Genomic DNA, 24,468 nt, shown 5'->3' on the forward strand with positions numbered 1-24,468 from the left:
GAACTGACCAATGCTTCAACTCAATCCATTCAATTAAAAGCATCCTACAGACTATTTGGTAGCCTTATTTGTGTGAACAAATGCTGTTTTGAATCATGTGAATGTCTCACTATCTGAATGTCATTATAAGAAGTAGAGTGTCATGTTCTTTGTTCGAGTATCTTCAGAGACATTTGGAATTATAAGTAAACACAAACACAACAGCCAGACTGAAGCCAGCAGTGATAATGGGCATGTCAGCAGGTCAATGTAACATACAGGTACATAAATAAAGGAATAGCATTTCAAACGTTGGTTTTATGTTGGGAGTTAGTATTAGGAAAACAGCTTTATACTTGTGACTCTGAGAAGAATCATGAAATCTCTATTTATTGTAGATCTCCTTGTAAACTATTCATTTACCTGTTCAATTGTCAAAACATTTAGTGGTTTAGATGTTGAGTTGCATCCTGCTAATGTCTATTCTTGCTCGGGTATGCAATATTATATACCATTAAATTTCAGGTCACTGATCCAGGACTAACTGTTCAAGGGTTGGGGCTCACTATATTTACTGAGATATCGAAAACTCTTCGGCTAAGTGTCACTGATCTATCTCATAAGCAGGCTTGATGTGTAACATAAGGTTCTGGCACATATAGGGTTAATGTGGGACTGAGTACAGTACCTCCCACACATTAAGAGCACATGACTCACACCCAGGGTCAGCCAAGTGTTCGACGAGAGCCATGTGTACCAGTAAGCATGGAAACGGCTCCTAGTGACAACTACCCTTCACTGCATATTTGTAAACATTTGTAAGAGTCAATTAAAACTTACAGCAAACCTACATACGACTACAAAGAATTCTTCAGACCTACCAAACAGTAACCAACACCCTACAATACTAAGGCAGCTTGTGGAAAACCCCAAAACCTTGCAGAAAATGAAGGGAAATGCTGGAAAACTGAGAAGAAATTTAGTGAAGCATTCTGACCTGAAAAGCAGCTGCAGGCATAGAGGAAAATTCACCAGCAGCAAAAAAGCTTTGAAAAAAGGCATGGAAGCTGAAGGCAGAAATATAAAGTTCCTTACTGCAGCAGAAGATTCCACTGAATCTTCTTTGGAAGTCCAGCTTCAAATCCCGGAGCACAGAGTCAGCAGACTTAGCAGGGGTGAGCTGAATCTTTTAAAATTCCAGGCTACAGCATGTTCTGAGAAATGTTAAACAATTTCAGAGCCTGAAGTGTAGTTTGAAAAGAGCCGTTGCAAGAACATTGGTGCTTTAACAAATCAGAGATAATGCTTTCTCTGCAATGATTTATAAATAATTAATTGAATACTCTGGGAGAATTGTGACTTTTTAAACCCAGTTAAAGACGAGCAAAAGCCAGGATTTTACTAATTCGCAACTTTAAATATAAATGCTGTGCAAGAGAACTCTGTAAGCAGCTGTTCCAGGCAGTCATTGTTGAAATTTTTTTTCAAGCTGAGCATGATCCTCATTGTAGTGGAGCCTGCAAAAACCACCAAGCGTTGGAAGCCCCTTTGTCTCCAAGTGAACGACAACATCATCTTGAAATTCAGAACCGCTTAAGGCAGAACCTACACAGTTAAATTTTTAACCGCGGATCAGAATTTCAGTCACCCAGAACAATTTGGACTTATCCAAGGGCCAAACTTAACAGAAAATTTGGCATCCTTGAGAAGAGAATTTCTGAATTGCCAGAGTACATGAGGTTTAAATAGAAAGTCATAAAAATGTTCACGTTAGTTTGTTTTTATATTCATTTGGTGAATTTACGGATGAAGCAATCCTCATGCAAGGCATTATGAATTCACAACCAGCTTTATGAAATATTAAAAAGACTTGATGCATATTTTAATCTGAGTTGTGTTTAACGTAGAGTTTAAAAACAGGGAAAAAAAGATATTATCTGAACAAACCACATGAGAATGCCAGAGAGGCAAAGGTCTTCCCAAAAATACCAAAATTACATATTTTTGGGAAGCCAAACACATTATCTAAACTGCAACTGGAATGTCACTTAGGAAGTAGAACACTTGAATGAGGACTAATGCTTAAATGACAAATTTGTAGAAGCAAATTCAACAAAGATAAATCTTTAATTAAAATTTGATGAACTCCAAGCATCAGAAGTCTCTAAGATGCATCTTGCAAAATGCCTGGAACAAGAGAGAGAATTGCTGATGCATCAGCACAGTTGCTTGAAAGCAGAGAGTTCTGCACATAACTCTGAAACAAAGACAACTAAACTTAGCAGATTAGTTTCTGAACTGAATGAAAAGACTCAAGCTTGAAAAACAACTTGGAAAAAGAAAGTTTTCAGAAATTTTGGAAACAAGTGGGAATGAAGATTCCATTGTTGAAACGCGAACATCCATTTACGTGTGATGACACACACGATGATGGAAGAAGCAAAAAAAGCGACAAGGAGATGAGCACAATGGCCATTCACCTCACAAGAAACATGTTAAGAGTAGCAGCCACTGATCAGTGCAACAACTGAACCGACCAAGTGCAGTTCATCATGAAGGAATGGAAGAAAAGGATGAAAACTTGCCCAGATGCCTGAACAACCTGCATACAGCAATGACGGAGTCTAACGGTCCTCTGACAGTAGTGTAAATAAGATATGGAAGGATTATAAGGCCTCTTCGTGTCTGAACCTTTGAATTCAAGGGGCAGGATTTTCCCAGCCCGGGGGGTGGGGGGGGTGGTGGAGCCCATTCGCCAACATGTAAAATTACATGCGGTGACTTCGGGCGGAACTCCCAACGTCACCGTGCCCCATTTAAATTTTCAGGTAGGTGGGGGCGCAGCAAAATCAGTTGTGTGCCCGCCGACTTGTCAATGGCCAGTTGAGGTCATTGATAGTCATTGAAGTAATTAATGGACCTGCCTGTCCAACCTTAAGGTTAGCGGGCAGGCCAGGAGCCCTGGCGGGCATTAGGAAAAGCATGAAACCTCATCCACGGGCGGGATGAGGTTTCATTGTAGGTTTTTAAAATTTTAATTAAAGTTTTTTAAAAAGGTTATGGACATATCCTAACTCATGTGACATGAGGGGACATGTCAGGGACTTTTTTTCCTATTAATTTTTTTTATTGTACGGCTGATCTCCCCGAGGCAGCACTTAGCCTCAGGGAGATGAGTGCGCTTTTTCTTGCGAAAGAGCGCGCACTCAGGTTTCGGGATTCTGCCCCCCCCCCCCCCCCCCCCCCCCCCCCACCTGCACAGGGCATCATGCTGGGCGGACCTTAATTAGCCCGCCCACAAATCAGGGGCATTAATCGGAGGCGCAATTTCCTTCTCTCCCCCCCCCCTTGCCCCCACTGATGGGGGGAAAATCCTGAGGGGGGGGGGCGGTGGAGGAGATGAGGTAGCGATGATGTAGTAGTGACAATTTATATGTATGACAGTAATAACAATGTTAGACATAAGGTAAACTATAATTACTTGAAACACATTAGATAAAGACCTGGGGGGAGGTCTAATATAAGGGTCTGGCACATATAGGGTTAATATCGGGCTAAGTACGGCACTGCCCATACAATGATGTAGTTAGACAGCACGTGACCCACACCCGGGGTCAGTCAAGTGTTGGACAGAGCCATCTATACCAGCAAGCATGGAGATAGCTCCTAGCTTGTACCCTTTACTTTATATTTATAAATAGTTCTAAGAGGCAATAAACATTTATAATTAAGCTACGTATCACTACAAATGCTTCTTCAGACCTACCAAACTGTAACCAACACTCTGGAACATTATATACCAAAGAAAGGTATCTGGGGTAAAAGCCCCAAAATGACTTTGTTATTTTGCTGCTGAAAAATTAATCTGTGGAAGCAAACAACGGAGTACTTTCAGCTTAGCAGTAAGTGAATACAATTATTTTATCTCATTCCCAAATCTTTCCCTCAAAGTCTTCAGGCACAGCATCTCATTGTTCGAATATTTGCTAAAATGAATTTCGGGTAAATATGCTGTGAGCTATCCTGTTTAAATTGGTTATGCACCACTGCTAAAATATTTTTGGCAAATACATTAGTTCATCCTTTTGTATCGCACAGTGCATTTTCAAGTCCACTGTGTCATTGAAACGTGTGAAATCTAGTGTAACTGTTTTTCCAAAGCATTTAGAATGTCTATGCTTTAAAATTTTGAAATTTGATCCTTGAAAATATTATTGAAGAACATTAAAATCGAGTACGTGATTATTGCAGTTTAAATTTTTCAGGAATTCAATGTAGGACAGGACAATGCCATTGCATGTCATGAGTTATTCATGATCTAGATGATGCTTAAATATGCAGAATTGGAAAGAATGGATGTTGGCCGTTTTTTTTAGTTTAATATGATAACCTTCATTTAGAAATAATTCAACCATATGCAAATTTTTATGAATTGTGATATAGCAAAGAAGATTGATTTAGCATCTTGGGGGCTAAGTTTGATAGCACTCAAAAACGAACCTGGGGATCAATTAAGCTGTACCTGTTGATTATGATGCGTCAACACGCCAACTTTGTGCTGCCTGCTTATTTAAAGGATTTCAGAATCCAGCCAATGCCTCAATATGTTGTTGATTGCTGATGCATCAACAGGGGGGCAACATCATGACTGGCTAGCACCAGGCAAAGCTAGCCTTTTATTTAGTTAAAAACAGTGGCTCCTCATTTCAGTGCTCTGTGCTGACTGCACTGCTTAAAACTGGAACCTGGACTACTTAATGCCAGCTTGCAGCTCTTAAAGGAAAGCTGCATTATGATTGCTGCAGGTTACGACAGTCATGCAGAAGTGACTGAGACCTGAAAAGCATTGAAGATGGCATGACATGAGAGAGACTGGGTTCCATGGTTTTTGCACACTGCACTGGAGAAGATGGAAAGGAGGAGAGATCTGCAGGGGCCTTGGAGTACCCTGCTCCAAAGGGGGAAGCCTGCAATCCGACTGAAGTTACATGCTCATTTCCACCTGCTTCTCTCTGGCAAGAAAAAATGAAATGTAGTTAGCTCTCATTTAATAGGCAGTCTCAGTGGTCCTAATACACAACAGTGACTGGCAAACTGAGAGATGTTGCAAGTATCTGCAGCTCCGCATGGAAGGAGTCAGATGGATAGATGTTCATCCTCACAGCTGCCCACATAGCCTCTGACAGTTCTGTCCCTACCCTTCTCTGAGGCAGTTGTGGCTGCAGCAGGTGCAGATTTCTTCTGTAACCCTATGTAAAATCTCAACTTCCACATGCATTTGAAGGCAATCATTTTTTTACACTATGAAAATTCTTTATGCTACTGATGGTTAGAAAAATGCCATTGTTAGATAACATTCCAAATAGCCTATGCAAAGGAGCCTAATACAGACTGAGTGCCTGGAGCTAGCTGATAGTTATTAGCCCAGTCAATATAAGACCATACATCAGTTCAGTTGAGATGTGTTTTGGCTAATTTTTGAACTATTGACAATGAAGAACAATAATCCTTTCTACCAATTATTTTCACATCTGTCAGTCTGGCATAGTACATATTTGTTTATAAACTTGATTACCTATGCATTGGATCTCCAGTTATTTGATGTTTTTGACAGCCCTATATCTACCCTGCTAGCACTCATTGGTACTGAAACAACTACAATCAGTTCAATCTGTAAATGGTAAAACCTTGTCATGACCTTCATTTCTTATGTCTCTGTCTGGCAGAACAAAGTACCACTTGGGAAGTGTGATGTTCAATATGACCTTTCATCTCGGCCCTTTGCAGTAAAATGCTAATACCCTGAAGGCTGTGTGATATCATACAGCCCACTGGATTACAATCATCAAAAGAGAAAGAACCATTGAATAAAGTTCTCGCTCAGATTGATTAATGTGAAAGCTGACATTTTTTTGTAATTTGGGATCATTAGTTATTTTTCTAGTGGCTACAGATTTTGTGCCACATTATCAATGTTGATGTAGGGTATGGAATATGTTCGGGAGTCAGCAAAATTAATCAGCAAAAGCCTACAAGCCACACAAAACAAACTTGTTTGCTTTATAAATTACCAGCATTCAGATAGTCTGAGATACATGAAATTTTTGAAGGTAGATGAAGAAAGCAAGGTCATAATATGCTATGCCCTCTTCTCTTCCTTTAACTCTTCCTTTTCCACCACCCATAGGGGGATTGAGATATAAGTTTCAGGTTTTTTGACCTTGTGCCCCCCTTTATCTGGATCACAGCATTTAAAGCCCTCTCAGAAACCATCTTGAAGTTCTTTGTCTTTTCGCCACGACTGTAGATTTTCCGCAAAAGCAAGAAACCTAATGAGAAATGTGGAAACCTGGGAAGTTTTTCCATTTGCTACTTAATGCTGTTTGTTAATGTTTATTTGTTGTGTATTCTGATGGGTTTGGAGTATTGTGTAGCTGGTCTTTTAGTTTGTCAAAGCTGTAAAACTCTTTATCCTTTGCTTTATGAAATAAGATTTCTGCTGATGTATTGGAAGTGTATGGAATAGTGATACTTGTAAGAACCTACTGTAATTGGAGTGTGGTTTAGGCTCTTGCATATCAAATACTTAAGTGTGTATCTGTAGTTCCTTCACTTTCAGGAATGTCTATTGAATGAATAACACAAAATTGCCAAATTGGATGATTTAGTTTGTGGGGGCATGCAATAGGCAGTTAGATAAAATGTTGCTGCTTCAGGCCACTATTCCTATAGCTATGATCTTAGGAAAATGACTGTTAAGAGCTCCAGAACATTTATCATATTGTCACATTTCTTTGTTCCCCTTTATCTCAGTGGGGATCTGATGAGTACCATATATTTAAACGGATGGGTTTTTTTTCAGGTTGTAATGTGAAAGACATTGTACTTTTTAATTACATAATACGTGCGAGACCAAATACAGTGGTAGAATTCCATAGAAACAGAAAATTTGGGAAGAATATTCATCCAAATTGTGTTCCAGCTACCCAGGAGAGATAAGAGCAGGTTATTCTGTCTGGTTAGATTGTGTCTTGACAGCAGATCACAGCGCCAAATCACTTATGGACATATTGAACTTTTTAAGTAAAACACATGGGGCAGAATCTCCTGTTCGTGAAGCGTAAAGTGACGCACGGTGACATCAGGCATGCGTTCCACACCCACCTTACCCGCTCCTGACCGGCCCGCCTGACGAGGAGAAAATTCTCCCCATGGTTTTTAAAATGACCTACAAGCAAAAGCTGGCTGAGAACGTAAAGTAACCACTTTCTAGAAAATTGCTAAGTGGATTATACTTGACCGACTAACCCAGACAAGATGGAATGTCACATCTAAAAAAGTGTCAAGGCCCACTTCAGACACTGAGACCTGAAAGGAAGAAATGCAATGCCAAAGACTGAACTTTAATTTCCTGTGGTTGCAGAGACAATGGAGCCTGATGACCACATCTCAGCAGAAACCTGTTGAGTTATATCCCAGAATGTGGAAATGGTCTAAGTCGAAAGAAAGCAGATTCTGGGCGAAAGACGTGTATGTTTTTTCCCTTCCAGGAATACGCGGGAATGGTCAGCTGCACACCTGATCTGTGTGTTCTAATTCTGGTGTGCTTGTGAGTGCTATGAAGGTCACAACTGAAGAACAAAAACTAAGCATCCTGCTGTGTGCAGGTAAAAGTCTGTCTTTCTTTGGCTGAAGGCAAGTCAGCAAAGGCACCATCAAAAAGGAAACAGGACAATTCCTTCAGCTAACCTGCAGAACCAAGTGTCTCCAAACCAACTGCTCAACTGCCAAAGTCAGCTATATTGGAATTGCACAACTTAATGGCTGCAATGTTTCGTCATCTACTCCCCACGGTCAAGCCAAAGACTGATTCGTATATCTTTTTTAACTTTTATTTTTGGACTCAACTTCACATTTCTTATCGGTGAGTATGTGTGTTGCATTTTTAATGATTTTTCTCAGGGTTTTTAGTGACTGATAAGCTTTCTCTTAGAGACTCAAGAAAGCCTGGTAAATTGGCTCCTTCTAAAACAGTTGGACTGGGAAAAGGTATCCACAAGAGAAGGGATCCCTTTTCAGTTAACCATGTTGCGATGAACTCAGGGGGAGGTGAATAAAGAAGGGGAGCCAGCACATTCCTCCTCACCCAAGATTATAACAAAACTGGGATCCTGTTTGGGAAGTAAATTGTTATCTTGTCCGGGATCATAACACACTGGGGGAGGTTGGGGAACGGAGGGAGGGGAATGACCTTGCCTGTGACTGATCATAACAAATGGCATATTTTTTGGTGAGTGCCTGCTGGGCTGGGATGAATGAGCTCTTCACTAAATGATGTTGAGTTATACTGTTAATGCATAAGATGGTAACTAAAGCAAGACTTTGCCCATGCAAAAGGTTATGACTTGCATGAGGGTCACACCCTTTGATTTAGAGGTGTTTAGTGCTTAGACAGTAAGGAAATGAAAATCAGTTGAGTTTATAAGGGGAAGGAAATCCACTGCACCACATTTACCCCTCAGGCCTTGAAGTTGAAAATGACTCTCACTGAGCTCTTAACCAGATAATTATCCAAATTTTTGAATGTCCTGTAAGAGGCTGCAGAGCACGTGATCAAGTTGGTAACATACAGCAGCGTATTGTCTTGTTGGCAGTATGTGGTCTGCGTACAGGAATATTTTGTGTTCCGTCACCTTTGTCTATACTATGGTTCCTTCTCTCATATGTTACCAGGAGTTCATAGCCGGGGTTGGGGAAAGGGAGAGGAGGAGAAAATATCCCTGCCAGGTCAAAGGGTGAAATGGGAATGGCAGTGAGCTGACAACGTGACCAATTTTCTGTATTGAAGGAAATGTTTTAACGTACTGGCATTGTGAATTTACACTGGAGATGTTACATGTCTTGTGCACTTGTGACGAGCCATACAATGATCTCTTCATTTTTTTTCTCTTTTAACACACGGAGTATGTTAGGCAAGTTTTGAGAATGTGCTGATTATCTGCTCTGAGTATTTCATGACACAGGATAAACTTGAAGGTCACTGGTACCCACAGGTGATGACGATATTTGTTTAGAACCTAGCTGAGACTAAAGTGATTAAATTCTTCAATTGAAGGTTTTGAAGTTAGTTTGGATAGTCTTGCATCAGTTCAGTGCAGACGAGTCCACAGCACAGAACTAGACATGAGAAAAATTCTTAAAAATTTCACCTTTTATGCTGTAGTTTAAAATCCCAAATACAGATGATGAGATTTATTTGCAATTAACTATTTTCTCAGTTCAACAGAAAACTATTCGAGTATTGCTGAAAAAGAGACACGTTGAAGCTTTGAGCCTTGCACTCATCAGGACACTTCACAAGAATACCTATATAAGGGGAAACCAACAATTTATACTGAGAAGAGAATGCTGATTTGTTAGTACGTGGACTCTGATTGGTAGAGGCATTGCTATGGAGAATGGTGACTGACAGTTAACTGTCAAGCATTGTTTAAAATTTAAACCAGGCAGCTTGACCCTAATTGGTCAAGGCATTGTCCTGAGGAATGGCCATCACTTATTTTGTTTAGCTGAAACAGGCAAAATGTACACATATGTTCTTTCTGTCTGCAAAGAATAGGGCTCTGTTTATTAATATATGTAGCTTCCAGTACATGTAAATGTGCCACATTGCGCGCTCAACAGATGATCTTAAATTATTTGTCAGTGTAATTCTTAGTACATTGAGGATTATTTAGCCACTGTTGTCCAATCATGGAATCACACCTAATGTTGTGCACTGTTTTGAGTTTTGCAAGCACAGCCCTGATGGGTATTGTCTGTACCTTGCCCATTGCAAACAGCGGCTGGGACACGCTGTTTGATACGATCCACCAGTCTTTGGGATGTACGGCCTATATGTGATGCTAGGTATGTGTGGCACATTTACGTGTATTGGAAGCTACATATATGAGTACACAGGGCCCTGTTCTTTGCAGACGGAAAGTACATGTACACCCATGGCCTGTTTCAGCTAAACAAATAACAAATTTGCTGACTTATTCCTCAGGGCAATGCCTTAACCAATTAGGGTCAAGCTACCTGGTTTAAACTGCAAAAGATGCTTGGCAGTTAGCTGTCAGTCACAATCAGTGATGCATTCTCCATAGCAACACCTTTACCAGAGTCCACTTGTCAACCAATCAGCACCATCTCCACATTGTGTTAATTATTGTTTCCCCCTTATATTGGTATTCTTGCAGAGTGTCCTGATGAGTGCAAGACCTAAAGCTTCAACATGTCCCTTTTTACAGCAATACTCAAGTTCTGTACTACCAGAAAACTATTCAGAATGTGACAATGAAACAAGCAAGAGGCTCCAAAGATAGTTGGTGGGTTATGTGGGTTAAGGAAATATTACAATCGAACACTATAGGGGGTATATTTGACTGAGAGCAAGCACATTGCTGAATAAGCTGTACATTACTTGCTCTTGCAACTGAAGTGGGTATCTCTTGATATTAAGTGCATAAATGAAAAAAATTTTATTTTTTATTATGGCCTCATAAAACAGTCCCTGATGTTTGCTTATCTCATACAGACTTAAAATTTTTATTTGATGGAGCAGTGAGGAGGGAAAAACAGTTCCCTGAAGTGTTTTATGGTAGGGATTATTATTTAATAAATTGCTTTTGTTTATAGTGTGCATTAGGGCCACTTTGTTTCCAAGTTCAAAAGCATAAATGTCTGTCTTAGCATTAAAAGCATCCAAATTACTCGCAGCACTTTATTTCCGCGGAGACTTCCGGCAGGATTTTGATCTCGTCGGACGGGTGCAGCAGGTGGGTCCGGGAGCGATCGCGAAGCTGGCCACCTGAGATCGTGCTCCGACTGCGACTTCACGCTGGCTGACCGATTAATGGCCAGCCATCGTGAAACTGGCACTGCAGCGCTGGCGGGCTGGGGGGGAGGGGGGGGGGGGACCAGGAGGAGTGCGAGCGTGGGGTTCCGCACGTGTGGGGGTGCACGCGGTAAAAGCTCCCTGAGGCACAGCGAGCTGAAGAATTTTGAAAATAAAAAATAAAGAAATTAAAAAATGTTAATGACGTGTCCCCTAATGTGACACTGTCACATGAGCAGGGACATGTTAGAAATTAGTTTGTAACTATTTTTCTAAATTACCGAATGAAACTTCGTCCCGCCCGTGGATGAGGTTTCACCCTAAAAAAAAATCCAAAGGCCGCTTGGCCTTTTTGCCTGCCTGCCAACCATAAGGTTGGACGGGCAACAAAATATTCCAATTAACTAGAACTTTAATGGCCTTAATAGGCCTGTTAATTGTCGGCAGGTGCGCTACCGACTCCCACGCCTGCCCGCCAACCTAAATATCGCACAAGTGCGCCATGATGTTGGGACGCATGCCCAATGTCATCGTGCGTCATTTTACACTCACTTGGGTCGGGCTCGCACCCGCCCGATGAGTGCAATGTTCTGCCCTTTAAGTTTGGTTTCTCCATGAGTGAAAATGCAAAATTAAAATTTCATTGATTTTTTTTTGCGGCTGTTTGCTACTAATGTTTGCTCAGTGAAATTAAAATCAAATAAAAACAATTAAAATGCAATGAAAATTAAATCCCACTAAAATTGTCCTGCAGTAATAGCTTACGCTTAAAAGAATGAAATTGAATGAAAACTATTGTGACAATTTTCTGGAATACTGGTGGCTGAAGTCATTAATTTTTGCATTAATTGAAGAAGCGTGTGTAAGGCTCGTTCAAAATTAATGCTATTTTTGAAGTTGAGCAAAATAATTCTTTGGTTCTGTTAATGAAACTATTTTCCATGCATTGTGGTTCATAGATGTCTGATAACAATGAGCCTTTTCGAAGTGGGGCAAGCCAGCTGTTATGATCGATCATAAACATTTAGCTGTTATTTATATCATTTTACAGAAATTACAGAAAAATAGGCAACCTCAAAAGTGGGGAATGAATTCAAGATGCAGATTGGAGAATTTTCAGGAAGGATAAAGAAGACAGGAGAGCAAGTAGGATAGCCTAACATATTCATAAGTTGGAATTTTTTGATATTCCAAGGGAAGAAATGAAGATTTGTTTTTGTAGAGACATGCAGGCTAGAATTCTCCAGCCCATCTCACTGGCAGGGTTTTTCAGTCCTACTGATGGGAACGAAGATTTCAATCACTGCATGGGAACTGGAAAGTTCCGGCCGTAATGTTATAAAACTATTGTACAATGCTCCAATTAAATAGTATACGTTATTTACATCTTTCAAGTTAATACATATTTACCATCAGTGCACAAAAAGCAACCATCACAGCCTATTAGGAATATAAGAATTACATGGATGTGGTGGCAGTGGTATGATTTGCTTCTCCCTGCTTAGATAATAAAGTGGATATGAGCAAAGAAGAAGAGAATAAATGCTCACCTCAATGTTAGTCTCCTTTCATTAGCATTAACATTACGTTCACTTGTAGCAGGAGGGGACTGATGCAAATGGGAAGATGCTGACACCTGACTATCCTTTTGGAGGTCACAGACAGGAGTGCATTTGTTGGAAACTCACTTGCTGTAACGTTTTAAGTGACAAAGAATATCATTTATTGCCCATATTTAGCTTCGATACCTGAGTGAGTGTGCCAGGTGGAACTCTGCAAGAAAGACCTTCTATTTGTTAAAATTTCAAGAGACCGTCTAGATGTGACCTTACCTGATGTAATAGTAATGTAATTAGATATAGTATTAGATGCAAAGAAGAGGCATACAAATTGGCCAGAAAAAAACCACCACCTGAGGATTGGGAGCAGTTTAGAATTCAGCAAAGGAGGACCAAGGGATTGATTAAGAAGGGCAAAATAGAGTACGAGAGTAAGCTTGCAAGGAACATAAAAACTGACTGTAAAAGTTTCTATAGATATGTGGAGAGAAAAAGATTGGTGAAGACAAATGTAGGTCCCTTACAGTCAGAAACGGGAATTTATAATGGGGAACAAAGAAATGGCTGACCAACTAAATACATAATTTGGTTCTGTCTTCACAAAGGAGAACACAAATAACATACCAGAAATGTTGGGGAACACAGGGTTTAGTGAGAGGGAGGAACTGAAAGAAATCAGTATTAGTAGGGAAATAGTGTTGGGGAAATTGATGGGATTGAAGGCCGATAAATCCCCAGGGCCTGATAATCTACATCCCAGAGTACTTAAGGAAGTGGCCCTAGAAATAGTGGATGCATTGGTGGTCATCTTCTGAGATTCTATAGACTCTGGAACAGTTCCTACAGATTGGAGGGTAGCTAATGTAACCCCACTGTTTAAAAATAGAGGTAGAGGGAAAACAGGGAATTATAGACCAGTCAGCCTGACGTCGGTAGTGGGGAAAATTCGAGAGTCCATTATAAAAGATTTAATAGCTGAGCACTAGGAAAACAGTGACAGAATCGGACAGAGTCATCATGGAGTTATGAAAGAGAAATCATGCTTGACAAATCTGCTGGAATTTTTTGAGGATGTAACTAGTAGAGTTGATGAGGGGGAGCCAGTGGATGTGGTTTATTTGGACTTTCAGAAGGCTTTCAAAAAGTCCAACTTAAGCAATTGACGTGTAAATTTAAAGCTCATGGAATTGGGGGTAGTGTATTGAGATGGATAGAAAACTGGTTGGCAGACAGGAAACAAAGAGTAGGAATAAACGGGTCTTTTTCCGAATGGCAGGCAGTGACTAATGGGGTACCGCAGGGATCGGTGCTGGGACCCCAATTATTCTCAATATATATTAATGATTTAGATTAGGGAATTAAATGTAAAGTCTCCAAATTTGCAGATGACACAAAGCTGGGTGAGAGGGTGAGCAGTAAGGAAGGTGCAGAGATGCTTCAATGTGATTTGGACAAGCTGAGTGGGCAAATGCATGGCAGATGCAGTATAATGTGGATAAATGTGAGGTTATCCACTATTGGTAGCAAAAATGGGAAGGCAGATTATTATCTGAATGGCTATAAATTGAGAGAAGAGAATGTGCAACGAGACCTGGGTGTCCTCGTACACCAGTCGCTGAAGGTAAACATGCAGGTACAGCAGGCAGTAAAGAAGGCAAATGGTATGTTGGCCTTCATAGCCAGAGAATTCGAGTACAGGAATAGGGATGTCTTGCTGCAATTGTACAGAGCCTTGGTGAGACCACACCTGGAATATTGTGTGCAGTTTTGATCTCCTTATCTGAAGAAGGATGTACTTGTTATAGAGGGAATGCAGCGAAGGTTTATCCGACTGATTCCTGGGATGGCTGGACCGACAAATGAGGAGAGATTGAGTCGATTAGGATTATATTCGCTGGAGTTTAGAAGAATGAGGGGGATCTCATAGAAACCTTTAAAATTCTAACAGGACTAGACAGGGTAGATGCAGGAAGGATGTTCCCGATGGTGGGGGAGTCCAGAACCAGGGGTCACAGTCTGAGGATATGGGGTAGACTATTTAGGCCTGAGATGAGGAGAAATTTCTTCACCCAGGGAGTGGTGAGCCTGTGGAATTTGTTACCACAGAAAGTAGTTGAGACCAAAACATTGTATGTTTTCAAGAAGGAGTTAGATATAGCTCTTGGGGTGACAGGGTTCAAAGGGTATGGGGAGAAAGCGGGAGCAGGCTATCGAGTTGGATGATCAGCCATGATCATAATGAATGGTGGAGCAGGCTCGAAGGGCCAAATGGCCTACTTCTCCTAGTTTCTTTGTTTCTATGTTTCTAATGGCTTCAAACAATGTCTGGAGCTGTGACAGTTTGTTCATGGCTTATTTATTTGTCAGTGGTGCATTCATGCGCATCGAGCATTCATTTGACAAGGCTCCCCCACCTTTAAATATGGATGTGATGATCACATATCCCCAGAGCAACCCAAGACCAAAACTTATTAAATTAGTGCACGCACGCACCTTCCAGGATTGCTTCATTTTTGCTTTTATTTGTAAACCTATAGTCACTCCTTGCTTTAAGTAAATTGTTTATTTCATTGATTAGCACTAAAGTAGCACTTAATACAAAAATATTTTGGTCGGTATCTTAGCTCGCTCATTGAACACTTTTCAAAATATGGCTTTGTGCTTATTTTCTATCATTGTTTTTTGATGTGTAACAACACTTAAAATGAAAGTTGTGTGTCTACTCACTTAATAATCAATGGCTTACAAGTATGTTGTAATTGTCACTGTAAGGATAAAGAAATGGGATTAAAAACACAAAATGCTGGAAGTATTCTATAGGTCAGGCAATATCAATGACGAGAGAAGCGGAGTTAATGGGCCACTTAGTCACTCAAATCCTGTTCACATACACACAGTTCTGGCCCATAATGTTTGTGTTCAATGAACTTTCATTCTACATATTTTGTTCTATATCCCTTTAAGTAACTAAGTAGCTCTTACAAAATAAAAATCGGTGTACTCCGCAACAAGAGCAATGGTATATATTACCTACCTATCAGTCAGGATCAAATTCCATTGCAATGGTCTCCTTTGTGGAAATAAGGCAGGAGGATATAGATAGGGTAGACAGGAAGGAACTTTTTCCCTTGGTGGAGGGATCAATAACCAGGGGGTATAGATTTAAGGTAAGGGGCAGGAGGTTTAGAGAGAATGTGAGGAAGAATTTTTTCACCCAGAGGGTGGTGGGAATCTGGAACTCACTGCCTGAAAGGGTAGTAGAGGCAGAAACCCTCTTAACATTTAAGAAGTATTTGGATGTGCATATGCGATGCCATGGCATAGAAGGCTTTGGGCCTAGTGCTGGAAAATAGGATTAGAATAGTTAGGTACTTATTTGACCGACACAGACGCGATAGGCCAATGGGTCTTTTTCTGTGCTGTAGACCTCAACGACTGTGACTATGTTGTGAGTTGATGCAGAGTTGAAAAACCCAGCAGTAACACAACTAACACTTAGCAATTTAACCGACTTAAGTGAAATCATTATTCTATTCAGGATCCTTAGCACAGTCAAATTGCCAGTAATGCTGAAATCTAAGGTTTCTGATGTTTAAAGCTTAGACAGAATCATAAAAACAGAGTAAACTAGTGAAAAATAAATGATTGGTTAAATGTATGTGCTGAAAGTTGCGCCTTACCTATGCGCATAAGGATAAAATGATGAAATTAATTTACAATTTTTGTTCACTTGTGTGAATGTGTTTACAAAAATGATGTAAACATTTAAAGGGTTTCTGCAGATTAAAAAGTCAAAATTCTATGTTATATAGTTACTGATTCATGGTACCAGCATTGTGACGAATCCAGGAAAAATGGGAGAAGCCAAAAGATGATGATGAGGAAGATACATGTGTCATATGTAGGGTAACAGGAAGTTGAGAGCAGTGTGACTTCAGAGTGTAAAAGCTATCTATATGAGACGTTCCATTCAACTCAGCAAGGCAGGGCTGCAACCTGGGTGCAGAAGAACAAAATCATCAGTCTACGTGGGTGAGCCCAGACAGATTTTTAATTAACCTTCTCACTCTTCATGCCACTGCACAATGACCTATAGCAGGGAAGCAGCAAAACACAGTTGTACAGTTCAGTCACAGTCACTTCAATTTACTACCTTTTATATTGGGATACTGTTTGAAATAAAAGCTTTACAAACTCCCTGATTCAATTCATATCCTTGCACTGTTCTCAGGTTCAGATGCCTTTACATTTAGTTCCTACGTAGTAATGAGTTTGAAGACTGCTGCATGGTCAAAAAGCTAAATGTTGTAAACTGGTCAGAAGCAAATGCAAGTTTTGCTGTTAAGATTACTTCATGATAATGCAAACTACAATGGTCAACATTCCAAAATATTGCTGCCAGAGGAGATTTCAGGCACTTTTTCCTGTAGCTTCAAGCAGCTGCTCTTCCAGAATTCATCTATCTGGGGATAACTTTGTCAGTTTGGTCCTGGTCTCCCTGAGTGTTAGTTGGTGCTGCTGGGTGGTGTTTGTACCTTTTTAAGAGTATAATAATTAGCTTCATTTTCTCTTTATTTCTCTTTTTTCTGGTCAATAACTATGACTGACCTAGAAGCATTAGTCACTCGTATAATCTTCTCTCAACGATCCATTACTTACCATATGAAGTACTTGTTCAGCTCTTTATCATTGTGAATGAAAACAATAGTTTTTGAGTAAGTGATTTTTCAAGACAGAGACAATGATGAAGAAATGCGAATGAATGATGTTCCATGCTACATCACATAATGGTCATCTAAAGTTGAAGGTTTAATATTAAGATAAAATATAACTTGTACTTTATGACATATACCACAAATAAACACTGTTTTCAGAAAATGCAGATATAAAGTATCATGTAAGCATTTCATAATCTTACATAATTTGTATAATATATGTAAATAAAAATGATGAGTTGTCACATTCCTTGCACCTGTAATTGATGCTGAGGGGTTGACATTGTGTAACCCATTAAGTGCACAACAGCTCAACTAATGTTACATGGCAGGTCAGTGTACAAGGTCTTAAATTTCTCTAGTCTGTTTAATCTTTTGTTGTTACTTCACAGTTTCTTTCACCTTTTCCTTCTGTAAACCACTACCCTCCTGTGAAAGAAACAGCACTTAGCACTGTCAGTCACCTTTTGTCTCCTTGTTCAGTCGTCTTGTCCAATGTCAATTTTATCTTTTAAGATTATCTCTTAAATTGATCACTTAAACTTGCTTTGCAGCCCTGTGTGATCATGGGATCAGCAAAAATTTATCGGTTTCATTGAAAATTCACTATTTAAGACCTTTAGTAGTCTGCTATGAAATCTGATGGCCAAGGTGCAGTACTATGCAGTCAGTGACTCACTCATGTTTCCCCCAAAATATGTCACAATACCATTGAGCGTCCTGCGTTCTCTGTCACCAGGATTAGCATGGCATGGATAACCTGATCATTGGTATCTCTGAACTAAGTACCAACACGTTTTGTGAAACCACTCACAAAACTTTATAGTGGTATGTGCAGCACCAATTTATCCCATTTCTTAATTGATCATCAGAACACTACCTCTTCTTCCCTACCGCTAAGCATCCATGATGCAGCCCCACTAAGAATTTAAAATGAGTCAAGCAAAATTCTTCTTCCTATCTTTCTGCTAGCCCTCATGAGCTTCTCTCTTCTCGCCCTCTTAATCCACCTCTCCTCCAACTGGACAATCTTTCTTCCTCCCTTACCTCCCTTCCTTGCCCCCAGTTTTTCCTTGCCACCCCTTCCTCCCTCCCTTAACTGTATCCAAGGGTCGGATTTTTGTTGCCAGGATCTGGAACAGAGGCGGGCAACTAAAAAAAAAAATGGCAACGCCATTCCAAACAATGTCCCGCCTCAGTTACTGACCTTATCAGTTTTTGTAAGAGCAGGAGAGCGGGCGAAGGATGGGACTGTGAAGTCACCTGGATCATTAATTGGGCACTTTTAGGTAATTAAGCAGCTCCTTGGAGCTCACCTTCTAGCTTCAGCCTGTTGGGAACAGGGGTGACAGCGTGAAAAATGTTTATTTTATTGAGAAAAGTGGAAATTTTGAAGAAAATCTATTACCCAGCAATGAACATTTCATAGCTAACATTTCCCTACCCTATCCCAGTTTCCAGCTCTGCCTCTGCCCTGGCCAATTTGAAGATTCAGATGCTTTCCTTTTTTAATTTTTTTTTTTAAAAAGATGGCAGCCACTGCAATGGCTGCTGAGTTGGACCAGCCATGGCCTGCTTCTCTGGTGAACAGGACTTGGCTCAGGTTAGAATATGGCTGCAGAGTATTGGATGAGCTCAAAGTTATGGAAGCTGGAAGGCCACCCAGAAGAGCATTGGAGTAGGTGAACCTGGAGGCAACAAAAGTATGGATGAGGGTTTCAGCAGCAGATAAGCTAAGGCATAGGTAGAGATGGGTGGTGATGGTGGTAGGCGGTCATTGTTATGAAAAGGATGTGCAGTTGTAAGTTTGGCTTAGCATCAAACAGAATGTTCAGGTTGCACACACAGCCTATTTCAAAGACTGATCCAGTGGCCAGGAAGCAGATGGAATCTGTAGTGAGGGAGCAAAACGCCCGATGTTCACTTGCAAGTATATGTACTACACATCTGTATTTTAACGTAACAAGCATCTACCACCATTCAGTAACCAAGGAAGTAAAGCAGTCACCACACTCATGAAACACTTGCATGCTCTAGTTTTGCTGTACCATTTTACTAACTAATGCAGAATAAAAGTTAAAGCCCAGATGCATACATCTTGTGAATAGGGATAAAATAACTGTCTATACTCACTTTTCATTTACTAATCAGAAGTAGAATTAGCCACATCTGGATTGCTATTCCATAGCATATGACCCAGCATTGTTTGATTCTGATTACAATTCTTTTTTAAAATAATTTTGGTTAGCCCTTAAGACCTTGTTGACCGTCTCATTGTGACAATTTTGCCCTGGGTCTTTTGACTTTGTACAAAGGAATGCAATTCCTCTCAATATCCCGCAAAATAGTTACAAACAAATCTGCAATTTTCTTCTGCTATGTTTTCTAGAAGTGATTCCCTTACAATCTGAAAATGTTACAAAACAATAATGGCTAACAATTTGAGTTAGATTTATTTAGCCTGACTTTGGCAAGATACAGCTTTTTAACCTGGAAGCTGGGCCTGAGAACATGTTCATTAATCAAGGTTTTGTGCACATCAAAATTATGAAGTTGGAGAGGACAACAGAATGGCAAATTATCATTAACAGCAGAAGAAAGTCCAAACAAGTTCATTCAGTTTGCAGAATTCTAACATCACTCAACCGCTTCAAACCAATAGCTTTAATGCTTCAGCCATAAACTTAATTTAAAACGTATAGTCTCATAAGTAATCTCGCCACTCCATTTTATATGTTTTCCTTTTCCTACTGACATTAGTATCGCTTTCATCTTATTTAACGTAACTATATCAAGCCAATGATAAGTAAATTATTAAATCAAATGTGCAGTGCTAAAATTCCTGCATTTTGAAAAACTACATGTAATATTGTCTGGTCTATTCACAAGAAAATATTTTGAATTTGCGTGGCTAATATGCTTCCCGTAAAACTTTTTGAATGGTGGCACTGAATGGATTTGAAGATTTCTGAAATAACTTTAACAATTCCTGGGAAAGCTAATTGTATTTCAGAACTTTTATATTATCATTTTCCTCCTCTTTGCACACTGGTTTTCCGATTGTACAGACTATCTGCTTTTGAACGAGAGTGACTTATTCCTGGGTTTTTGTCGTTGTTACTGTATCACATTGTGACAACGAACTGAGTTGATAATTACACTTTTTTTCCAATTCTGCCCAAGGACTGTTGCTTAACAAAAAAAAAAACATTAATAATTTAAACCCAGTGTGGTAAAGGACGTGTGCACTCTCCTACAGCGATTCAACTGAAATTGTAAACTTTTGTAGGATTTAAGATTGTGAATCTAATTTCTACCAAGATGTACTTTTTTTCTCCCAAATCACTTCAAAACAAGCTCAAACGTTAACTTTTGAATCTTCATTGAAGTAATTTTTGATAGGAATATTATTTTTACTTCAGAGCCTGAGATGTGCTGGTTGAGGGAGTTAACAGTGCCTTAGGGATAGATCTACAGATATGATTCACAGCCATGGAGTGAGGGAGAGAGAGATTTATGGAGGTTAATGTTATGAAATTAGCATGGAGACTCTCACACTGGGATTATGAATCAGGAAATTGTTCACCTGGGAATCTGAGCCAGATGTGCGGCTTCATAAAATTATTACAACAGGAAGAAAAATCTGTACAAGTGAGGTATTGGCCTGGATTTTTAAATTAGTGGGATCGAAGACTGGCGGGAGCACAATTTGGCGCAACAGCCTCTGTGCTAGTTCACTGCCACAATCCCGATCTTGAACCATTTTCAATGAGGGCGTCTTGGAGTCAGCTCAGCTGCCTGTATTTTTCCGGTGGGCAGCCAATTGAGGCCAATTATTGATAATTGGCAGCAGCAGACCAATGTGGTAGGCTCAGAACAGGACGTGAAGTGTTTGGGCAGGCTGTAGGGGTGGGGGGGGAAGGGCGGGGTGGGTTTTAGTCAAGTGAGGGTTCCCTCTAAATATGCTGTGTAGAGTTGGCACCCAGAACTAATTCCCACATCTGGTTCCTGACCCTGATTGAAAATCCAGCCCATAGAGTTCAAGACATAATCCAGGCAAAACATGCAAAAAAAAATATTAAGTTATAATATTGTAAAGACATAGAAAAAGCGGAAGACAAATTGAAAGACGTATACAAAAGGAGAATACGAGAGAAAGTCAGCAAGGATACCAGTTTCTAATTAAATGCCTACATTGTGCAAGCTAAGACTAGACAAGCAACTGTTACAGTAGCCAGCTGGAAAATTCCTTCATTCTTAGACACTCTTGAGAGAAACAGAATACTGACACTTCAAAAGATGTTATTGATTAAAATTTCAGAGTATTGTGTCCCTGCTATCATAAAATGACACAACCTCTGACTTACCATTAGCAGCAGCACAAGAAGTCCTTTAGTATTTTCAAACATATACAGATAGACCAAAATAAAATGTGATTTAATATTATGCTAAATATTTCTGGGAAAAGTGCTTACTTTTATGAACATCATGGAACTTAAATACTTTATGAAGGCCATCAATCAATATAACTTTATCATATGGAAAATCAGAACTCCACGTAACAGATGTACCGTAGAGGAATCTAAAAAGGCAAAATGAGGGCTGCTTATAAGTATCAGTTTCTGTACCTAACCTGTACAATGTAATCAGTGCTTCAACACAAGGATTTCTCTAACTTAACACCATATTTTCTTATCTGACAGACTATGGATGGACGAATTGAGGTTCAAAGCTATGCAAGAGTTTCTTCCCTGACTCTCAAGGACATTCAGCACACAGATTCTGGTGAATATATCTGCAAAGCTCAAAATTCAATTGGCCAGGACTCGGAGTCTATGTACCTGGAAGTTCAGTGTAAGTTGGAATTTAATGCAACTTGAATTTCGCTTGCTAGTCTTTGTTCTCATTAGTTATTGAGATGCTGATTTAGCACTGAACAAGGGAGTGAAGCTAAACCAATTCCTATATAACACAGGCCAATTCATTGTGGTCCTTACTAGTATTGTCTTACCTTTCAAAAATACACAATGGCTTATAACAGCTGTTATTGATTTGCTGGTCAAAAATCCATTCCCAATTTCTCTTCCTAATCATACATGTTCACTGAAATAGTTTTTTGTGCTAGAGATCAAATAGATTCTACAAAACGGAAATACTGTGGCTGCTGGAAATTTGACATAAAAACAGTTAAGTGCTGGAATTACACAACAGGTCTGGCAACATCTGTGGAGAGAGAAACTGAGTTAATGGATGGAATCATCCCAGATTCATGCACAGTGAGGCAGTGTGAGGAAAGGTTGTTTTACCTGCTGGCCGTATTTCCGCCTCATTAATTATGCAGCCACAGGAAATAAGCTGTCTCGCTGGTAGGCGGTCTCTGATTTGCCTGCCATGCCTTTATCTTGCCGCTTCCTCATGGAGGGTGCTACATTTAAACTGCATCCCCACACACATTCCTCAATGCTTGCAGCCCAGGACTGTTCTGGTGAAGATATGGCCCCAAAAGCGAAGAAGAGTGCAGCCCCTGATTCAGAGACACAGCCCCTGGATGCCTTGGAGGCCTGCCGTGATGTCCTCTACCTGCTCTAGCCACAGGAGGCTCATGAGTCTCACCACTCTAGCTAGGGAGTGCTCAGTGCCAATGCTGCACATGAGATCGGCCATCCAGTGCAGAAAACAGATGAATGATCTCACCTATACCACCAGGGTAAGGCCCAACCATCTTATTATTCTAAATTCACACAATCTCAAGGCTGTCACACATTCGCTGGCACCACACTCACTGCCAGCTCAAGGGACACCACCACTCACTCTCTCTCACACACACCCTTGCATCTCCATCTGGCCTCGTCTCTTTTGGAGACTGCCCCTTCAGCCCTCACCAGCTTGAGGCCACTTGCACAGGTCGACATGTGCCCCCACACACCCCCCTTACCCAGTAAACCCCTTGCCCTGCAGCTGTTGGAAATCCACCCCTGCCTTATGGCTGGTCTGGCCTGATAGAGACCTGCCCATGAGCTTCCTAAAAGCGATGTGGAGCTGCCTGCAAGGTCTGGCACTGATGACCACGAGTGCTGCCTGAAAAAAGGTTGGCAGACAGACCTCAGAGTCCCAAATGAAGTGTAACTCGCCTGGTGCACATTGCTTGTGTACGGTTGTGCAATCACGCTGATGTGCCCAGCGTGAGGCTATGATTCTGGCTAGCAGGGCTTATAATGAGATGCCAAAGTATTGAAATTAGGTTCCCGATGTGCGGCAGTGGGAAACGTGGCCTGCCATTAAGGAGTGAAATTGACGATCGCAAACTGGTTTCACAATGGTGAGAAACTGATTTTTGGCCTTTTTTCCCCATATTGTCTCCCCCCCCCCCCCCCCCCCGCCGACCATGATGCCCATGCCAACGGGGGCTGGACAATTCCAACCAATGTTTCAGGTCTGTGACCTTTCATCAGCATTGGCCCAGATAGATTCCACTTGGATTCTGTCAATGCCTCTCTTAAATGTGCAAATTAGGCGGTGCTTGTGAGCAATCTGAGCTATCTCCCTTCAGCCAAAGGGCTTAGATTTGGCTCTGATTACCTCCTGAGACAGGAATTCCCCATTGTGACTCTCAGCAGCCATGAGCGCAGATGTTTGTGCAAACTTGCCGCTATGCAGCTGGAGTGAACTCGAATCAAGAAGCCTGAGAATCAATGGACATTTAGGCCAGAATCTCCTGCCCCTGCAGGAGGCGGACAGGCCTGAAAGTTTGGTGGGTTGACATTAGGGCCGATACCCGATGCCTTTTCACCCTGCCTCCGATTAAGTTCCTTAAGTGACAAACCACTTAAGGGCCTCTTCCCGCCTCCTATGAAATCTTTCCATCTCCAGGCAGGCCTGTCAACATGCAGCCTTCACAACTGGTTAAAATGTGCCTGTCAGCCGGGGGTGTCTCTTGTTCATGCACAGATTAGTGCAGATCATGGGACAGGGTAGTGGCCACTGACAGCCCCCTTGGCCCCATCTCCCTGCAAGACGCCCCCCGACGGCGCTTGCCTTTTCCCTGGGTCACTCCACAATATTGGGACTCTGGGGGGTGATATTCCAGCAGCAGCCATGGCCACCTCCACCTACAAGAGCTGCCTGCCTCTGATTGGCCGACAGCTCATAGCGGATCATCTTGAGGAGTCCCCGGTTGGGAGGGGGGCCTGTTGCTGTTCACTTAACTGCCTGATGGACAGAAGATGCAGTGGGCATTCCTCTTCAGAGTCTGCGAAGTGGCTCGTCGCTTTTTCAGGCATGCATGAGATACCTATAGATTTCCCCTTAGTTTTCACGCCTCATCAGCAGGTCAACC

General features: G+C 40.9%; 1 protein-coding gene across 18 annotated transcripts in view; it reads left to right on the plus strand.

Moving 5' to 3' along the window:
* LOC121269513 (neural cell adhesion molecule 1-like) overlaps window positions 1-24,468 on the plus strand; it is a 490,495-nt gene that overhangs the window by 334,137 nt on the left and 131,890 nt on the right. For all 18 annotated transcript variants that reach the window (XM_041174119.1, XM_041174120.1, XM_041174121.1 and 15 more), the window contains one exon: window positions 21,836-21,986. In XM_041174119.1, coding sequence (XP_041030053.1) covers window positions 21,836-21,986 — 151 coding nt within the window. The remainder of the gene's footprint in view (window positions 1-21,835; window positions 21,987-24,468) is intronic.

The sequence above is a fragment of the Carcharodon carcharias genome, chromosome 25, assembly GCF_017639515.1.
Source record: "Carcharodon carcharias isolate sCarCar2 chromosome 25, sCarCar2.pri, whole genome shotgun sequence".
Taxonomy (NCBI): Eukaryota; Metazoa; Chordata; class Chondrichthyes; order Lamniformes; family Lamnidae; genus Carcharodon; species Carcharodon carcharias.